The sequence below is a fragment of the Megalops cyprinoides genome, chromosome 10 (genome assembly GCF_013368585.1).
Source record: "Megalops cyprinoides isolate fMegCyp1 chromosome 10, fMegCyp1.pri, whole genome shotgun sequence".
NCBI classification, from domain to species: Eukaryota; Metazoa; Chordata; class Actinopteri; order Elopiformes; family Megalopidae; genus Megalops; species Megalops cyprinoides.
In genome coordinates, this window is record NC_050592.1 from 27057072 (window position 1) to 27064774 (window position 7703).

The 7703-nt window shown below is 45.6% G+C and overlaps 1 protein-coding gene across 1 annotated transcript; it reads left to right on the forward strand.

The window, feature by feature from the left end:
• The first annotated feature begins 620 nt into the window (after nt 1-620).
• lyplal1 (lysophospholipase like 1) lies at nt 621-6649 on the forward strand. Its single transcript, XM_036539717.1, has 5 exons — nt 621-716; nt 1710-1809; nt 3216-3385; nt 5223-5338; nt 5949-6649. The coding sequence occupies exons 1-5, from the start codon at nt 632-634 to the stop codon at nt 6189-6191; spliced, it is 714 nt and encodes a 237-aa protein (XP_036395610.1). The 5' UTR covers nt 621-631; the 3' UTR covers nt 6192-6649.
• Nucleotides 6650-7703: the final 1054 nt, after the last annotated feature.

Below are 7703 nucleotides of genomic sequence, written 5' to 3' on the forward strand. Positions count from 1 at the left end.
GTCTGCATTTATGTGTGCATTTGAAAAAGTAAAGAGAATTGTTCAATCTATGCACCTAAAAAATACATAATATTATCTTTATTAATGCAATTGAAATGTGTATATTTATGTAAATATAAATGTATATGTGTATAAAGTTAATCTGGTGATAGCACTGTGTTGATAATAACAACTTCGAAATGAAAAGACTGCACTCAGTATAACTTTTCCTTTTCAAAAACTGAACATAACACACAAATGTGGTGCACTTCTCTGCCTTTCTCAACCTAAATACAGGCATGACACATGTGGCCAGATGTGGCTGTTGGACATAAACACAGTAAGTATGTGTACCTATGTGTATGCCATCCGACATTAGCGAATGATTAAAATGTTAAGGGGTCCTAATGTCGTCTCCAAGCACATCTAAAAACAATGCTCTAGGCGGGGTGTTATTACTTGTGAAAGCCATGACAGTGATCCCAGAGGTCTTACAATCGCACACACATCTGCCTTCATGGCACACCATGGTGTAAGGCTGACAGTCGTGAATGGCTACACTGCGATTGTGCCGTGAAACACCTCCCATATTTTGCGTCACGTCTGTCCAGGTTTGGAGCAGCAGTTTCCGGGTTATGGTTTGACGTGAGCAATGGCTGTAGCTAAGAAGCTACAGAGGTGCGCTGTGTCTCAGACGGGAAGGCACACTGCGTCCGTCATCTTCTTGCACGGCTCAGGTGCCGAAGTCTTAACGCTACATTGACCTTTTTGGCTCAGTTATTTGGAGCGTATGAGTCTGATGTACCTAGTTATTTGGCGTAGTTAACGGCTGCTCTGGGAGTCGAGAGAGTAATATGTTCTACCGAGGTGTTATCTAACGTTAGGTTGCTGTCATGAGACCGAACTAACTAACGTTAGCCAGTTTTTAAACAGCTTTGGCAGAAAGTCAGCTACTTATCTAGCTTTGGTATGTTTCATAGAGGCGAGTTTTAAAATGTAACGCTCCATTCGTTGATATGTTAGCTAAGCAAGTTAGCCACAGAGGCATGAAGACGATACGTCTGGGGGTAGCCAGCCACAGTAGGTCATCCAGGAGCTACAATGTCCTCTTGGTCTCCTAAGCCAAATAACTACGTGTAAAAGTTTACTCCTCGTTCAGATAGTGCTACAGTAGGTAGCTAGTTCAGATTGCCTAAATTAGTGTAAGTGGCCCCTTTGTTTTCACAGGAGTGTGAATCATGATTTTCAGAAGTCTCTAGGGCAACTAGTTACTTGAGACTGAGGGAATGTAACCCATCTCGCTATCCCGAGGATTCATCTGTGGACAAATGGTTGAAAAATACATTCAATACTACACTGAGACTATTCGTTAGATACACGTATCTCTATGGAGGCTTGATTTCCTACACACGATCGATTTACACAGCTGGACATGTACTGAAGAAGTTAAACTGACTTAGCAAAAAACTGACTTTTATCTTGCTCACGAGTATGAAGTAGTCACATCCATAATTGGAACCTGTGTTTTGCTAATTTAGTAACAAGTCATGCATCACCCTCTGTAATGTGCGCAGTTATGCTTAATGTAGATCTAACCGGTACACACTGTTGGACACACACTACAGTGACATTCTCTTAAATGTTTACAAACTCTCTCTGTATTAATAATGTTGAAACTGTTTTCTTTGAAAAATTTGTAATGCAGATGTTTATTAATTTTCACTGGGAAGGTGACACAGGGCAAGGCCTTCGTTCGTGGGTCCGGGACATTCTGAAACAAGATCTGGCTTTCACCCACATCAGAGTCATCTACCCCACTGCCCCAGCAAGGTAATACTCTATACCCCCAATACAGACAAGTATTAATTGTCATCTTTTTCATGGGGAAACCGCTCTTCCCTCTTCCCTTTGCTGACTCATACCCCTCCTTCTCTCTGTTCTCAGTTCTCACTCTGCCTCTTCTGTTCAGTTCAGTTTTCACCTTGACCCTACCCCTGTCTCTCCACTCTCAGTTCTCACCCAGACCCCTGGCCCCTGTCTCTCCGCTCTCAGTTCTCACCCAGACCCCTGGCCCCTGTCTCTCTTCTCTCAGTTCTCACCCAGACCCCTGGCCCTGTCTCTCCGCTCTCAGTTCTCACCCAGACCCCTGGCCCTGTCTCTCCGCTCTCAGTTCTCACCCAGACCCCTGGCCCCTGTCTCTCTTCTCTCAGTTCTCACCCAGACCCCTGGCCCTGTCTCTCCGCTCTCAGTTCTCACCCAGACCCCTGGCCCTGTCTCTCCGCTCTCAGTTCTCACCCAGACCCCTGGCCCCTGTCTCTCCGCTCTCCGCTCTCAGTTCTCACCCAGACCCCTGGCCCCTGTCTCTCTTCTCTCAGTTCTCACCTAGACCCCTGGCCCCTGTCTCTCCGCTCTCAGTTCTCACCCTGATCTCTGTTTCAATTCAGTTTCCTTTATTGACATGATAAATACAATATATTACCAAAGCAACAATTATTATTCCACAAACAGGAATAGAAATGTAAAACACCAATCAACCACCCATATAGCAAATAAGACAAAACAAATAAGTATGTAGTAAAATCGACAGTAGCAATCAAGACATTCCTAGTAGCAGTGATTGACCGCTTCTGGTCCCTGTTTATGGCTGCTCAGTGTCTCAGGCTGTGACATGCCAAAACATGGTGTGCAGCCAACGCTGATGTTTTTCCCTCTCCTAGGAGGATTGAGAGTTTTTCCTCATCTGTCAGTTTGAGGAAATTAGCAATGAGGAATTGAATTTTCAGAAAGAAATTCTCTCTTATTGTGGAGTATTTCTCAGTATACGAGGCAATGTACCACTGTCTATTGCACCTGTCGTATAGTGACCACATGTCTGTTCTTTTAGGAGCCGTTTTCTATGTCTGCCTTTCTCGTTGGCTAGTCTGTGGTCGTTGAACCTGTACTTGTTTTGGATCTGTTACTGAGCTGTCTTTCTGACGGTGAAGAGATACTTATGTATATTCTTTCTTTAGGAGCCAAAAACTATTAAAATTGTTTTGCATTTGGTTTCATTATCCCAGTGTTCCCAAAATGATATTTTTGTCCATTTTATAATTTGGTTTCCACTAATTTGTGGTTGGTTAGCAGCACTGGTCTGAAACTGGTGTGTATTGCTGGATTATTCGGTTTCATATCCTGCCGAGCAATTTTCCTCTGCCCCCGGTTCCCGCTCTGACTACAGACCCTGTTTCTTTCAGACCCTACACTCCCATGAGGGGCGCTCTGTCGCACGTGTGGTTCGACCGCTATAAGATCTCGCGGGACTGCCCAGAGCACCTGGAGTCGATTGAGGACATGTGCAGCCTGCTGAACGTGGTTGTGCAGGAGGAGGTCCGAGCAGGTGTCCCCAAACACAGGATGATAATTGGTACACTGTCCTCACCCTGACCCTCGTCCAAGTCTGTTCCCCTCTCTTTCTCATTTCAAACTGTCAGCGTCTTTCTCTCTCACTCCCTTGCTCCCTCTCTCTCGCTCCTTTTGAATTTGAACCTGTTGGTCTGCATTTTCTCCTTCAAAAGTAATATAAAATGAGGAATGCGATTCAAGTTTTCTCTCCTTTCGTCTACTGCCAAAAGTGAACTGAAGACTACTTCTGGATAGTTATACAACGCCAAGAAGGCAACAGTCCGAAAAATTGGGTATACAGACCCTCCACCGATATCAAAACAAAACTGCGCTAAGCGCTGTAAACAGGATTTCCATGTGAAGTGAGTGTGTCATGATGACCTTGCTGTGATAGTGATACTGTGAGTGGAAGCCCCAAGGAAAAAGATGACAGAAGTCAAAAAGGGTTAAATGCTTAAACTGTAAAAAAAAAAAAAAAAAAATACAACAGTTGTGAGTAAAAAGCTAGTGTGTTTTATGAAAGCCTCAGTGTAGGACAGAAAGCCCCTGAACTCAGATCCAGAGGAACTGATTCAAAAAACATATGTTCCTGTGAGACTGCTGAAATATTATCTTCCTAAATCATAACATTTTGTCATTAACTATAAATACTCATTGAAGTCACTGTGCAGCTTGTTCTGGGATAGTGCTCTCGGGCTGACAGACTGACAGGCCGCGGAATTTTCCATGGAAAATGTTTCTGAGAAGCCTACTGTGTTTGTTTTTCACGCTTTTAAAAGTGGTAGTCCACATGAAAGACAGGGGAGAGGGGATATCAAAAGCGCGCAAACACGTTTCACACGCAAACACACACGCACACACACACACCTTCACACACAAATCCCACTAATGAGTTTGTGGTCTCCCGGGAGTGGGTGGAGCACGTGAGCGCCGTCTGTTCTTGCTCCTAGAAATACCTAGCCCTGACGGTCGAGTGTGTCCAGATGTGCTGAGCGCAGGGCTGGGGCTGGCCCTCTGAACGGGGCCCTTTCCAAGCAGGAGGGAACCCTGATGATGTAGAACCAAGGACCAATTATTTGTCAGTTCCTTCCATATTTTTTATTTAATTTTTGATTCAGGGGCAGGGGCCAGGGGGCGGGGATGCATTCTGTCTGTTTTTGGATGATTAAACACGCACATATTTTTCACATAGATGTAGTAATGTATTTTTGTGAGTGTGGAGGTATTAGTGTGTGACATATGTCTTTCAAGAATGCGTTTAGTTTTCCATATGGTGTCTGCTATGATGATGCCACAGGAGAATACACACTGAAGGGAGTTTAACCTCAACATTTGTGGGGTCCCTTATTTTGACAAATTTTTTCCAAAGCGTTGGTGTACCAATGACATGGTAATGAGTCGCACACAAGCTCGCACACACTCATCCGTCTGGTGGGCTGTCAAAATTCTCAAAAGTAATTGGGTGCATCTATGAAACGAGACTGATGGATGTGCACGTTACACGTACACAAGAGACATTTCTGCTCAGATATACTGCCGCATAGTAACATAGATGTAAATGTAAAAAAATGGGTAAAATATTCACCATAGCCATGGTTCTGTGGGCGAGTCTGTCCTCAACACCAGAACCTTGGTCCTATAGCTGAGCCTGTCCCCAGCATCGGGGCCCTGGTCATGTAGATGAGTCTGTCCCACAACACCAGTGCCCCAGTTATGTAGCTAAATCTTCAGGGCCCTGGTCCTACATCTCTCTCAGCACCCCAGGGCTACAGTTACAAAGAGATTCCACACTGATTTTATTGCGGTGATTTAGATTAGTCCACACCCAAATGTAAGTGTTTCTCTTTCTCTCTGTAAAGGGGGTTTCTCCATGGGCGGGGCCATGGCACTGCACCTGGCCTGCAGGTACCACCCTGAAGTGGCAGGGGTCTTCGCTCTCTCCAGCTTCCTCAACAAGGATTCGGTTGTGTACCAGGTAACCCACACATATGCCATTCAAGCAGTTAATAATCTATACACCTGTTAATCAGGTAACTCGTACATACACCTGTGAAGGTGTACATTACATTATTGTCATTTAGCATTTTACATTTACATTTACATTTATTCATTTGGCAGACGCTTTTATCCAAAGCGACTTACATAGGTTACAGTTCTTTACAATGTTATCCATTTATACAGCTGGATATTTACTGAGGCAACTGTGGGTTAAGTACCTTGCCCAAGGGTACAGCAGCAGTGTCCCAGCGGGGATTGAACCGGCAACGCATTTAGCAGACGCTCTTATCCAGAGCTACTTACGTTACAGTTTGTCCGTGTATACAGTTATATATTTACTAAGGCAATTCTGGGTTAAGTATCGTGCCCAAGGATACAGCAGCAGTGCCCCAGTGAGGAATTGAATCAGCAACCTTCCAGTTACAAGCCCTGCTCCCTATCACTATGCCAAACTGCTGCCCTGTAAACACATATATAGTCCTATGAATCTGGCTACCTCTCATTTGACACAGAGAGCCTGTAGTGTACAGTATGTATGGCCATGTTTTGAAGGGTGGTGTGGGGTGTGCCTCTGTGTTCCCCCCCAGGCAGTGCAGGACAGGAAGGGGCAATGCCTGCCGGAGCTGTTCCAGTGCCACGGGACAGCAGATGAGCTGGTGTTCCACCAGTGGGGTGAGGAGACTGGGGCCCTTCTGAGGGAGGCTGGGATGGCCGTCTCCTTCCACTCATTCCCGGATTTGTACCACCAGATGTGCAGGCCAGAACTGGATCTCCTGCGCTCTTGGATCCTGAAGAAGCTGCCCCCCGATAGCCCCCTACATGGACAGTGACCCCTCCTGTCCTCCTAAGGTTATTGGAAGGAAGCAACTAGGCTGCTGCTCTTGGGTCATGTTTACTGCCCCCTGGAGGTCATGTGCTGGTACTGTGCCGATGCTGAAGGCCAGAGCTGGCATACGTGGACAGTATCAGCTACTTGAGAAACTCAGCAGTGAAGAATATTCTGGGAGAAATGGGAAGGATACTTATGTTTGTGACTGCACTTACAATGGAAATATGAAATGCAGTAGGACTCCTACATTCTACCATATTCTTTTAAAGACACTTAGTCAACAGTGTCACCAAAACTACATGGTAAATAACATGCAAAAGGGTATTAAAATCAGTGACACTTTGTCTTTATATTCCAACAAATCTCCTGGAAAACATTTGGTATAACATTTAAATCTTTCCCCAAAGAAATGAATAGAACTATTCAAAGGCTCCAACAACTTTTATGCTTTTCTTTTGTGGTAAAAGGTCATTACTACATGAGCCTCAGTCACTCAGTGTCGTGCAAAAATACACTTACAATTTTTCTGTGGTTTGACTTTAATTACGGCCATAAGTATTTAGAAAGGGAATGCAGATGTAAACCACTTTGCACACAAATCTGCCTTTATTTGTCGGACAGGATTGCATGGCTGGACATTCCCTACCATGTGATTTCTGAACAAAGCAAGGATCACGGCAGGTCACGTCGAGAAATGCCCTCCTCAAGTCCTGTTCAGGAGAGAATAGTAACATGGTTGCACACTGTCTGAGAGTATAATAATACTAGTACACTGTCAGAGAATAACAACACATCTGTAGATGGTCTGAGAATATAGTAGCGCAGCTGTACATTGTCTGAGAGTAGGAGCGTATAGCTATTATTGGCAGCTATATGCTATATGCTAACAGTAATGTAAATAGCTGTGCACTGTCTAACATCAGAGGAAGTAGCAGCTGAACACAGTGTTAGAGTATAGTGAGTAACAGCTGCACAGGGGAGTATTTTTAGCAGTAACTACATGTATGACTAAGAGCACAGTACAGTGACTAAAAGCTATACGCTGGTATATTTAACACAGCTGTGTACAGTTTCAGAAGTACAGTAATGCGGCTCCCTCTTCTTCCATCACCCATACTCTGTGTTTCTCCCTCTCTCTGGTCCTCTCTCTCCAGGAGAGGGGGAGGTGGAGGTGGTGTGGGTTCCAGCATCAGGAGAGGGGGGGTAGGGAGGGGGCAGTGTGGGGGGAGTGGAGGAGGCCCAGGCCAAAGTAAACAGGCTGAGTTGTGAGTTACTCTCTGGCCCTCAACGTTGATCACTTCCAGTTCTGTGTGAAAGAATGCTACTGTAAAGCGGCCAGCGGCCCTGCAACACTGACTGGCATTCTCTCTGCCTTCGGCGCTGCCCTCCGTGGCAGCCCCCTCTCGCGCTGCGCTCCCCCCACCCCTTCCCCGCTCTCCTACCACACCTCCCCCATCCCCCTCTCGCTCGCAGAGAGACCGGGCCGCGCTGCTGCTCTGTTCCGCTCCGGCAT

Coding starts and splice junctions, on each gene's coding strand:
- lyplal1 (XM_036539717.1), top strand. CDS start 632: ATGGCTGTAGCTAAGAAGCTACAGAGGTGCGCTGTGTCTCAGACGGGA. Junction 717..1,709: donor CATCTTCTTGCACGGCTCAG/GTGCCGAAGTCT, acceptor TTCACTGGGAAG/GTGACACAGGGCAAGGCCTT. Junction 3,386..5,222: donor CAAACACAGGATGATAATTG/GTACACTGTCCT, acceptor CTCTCTGTAAAG/GGGGTTTCTCCATGGGCGGG.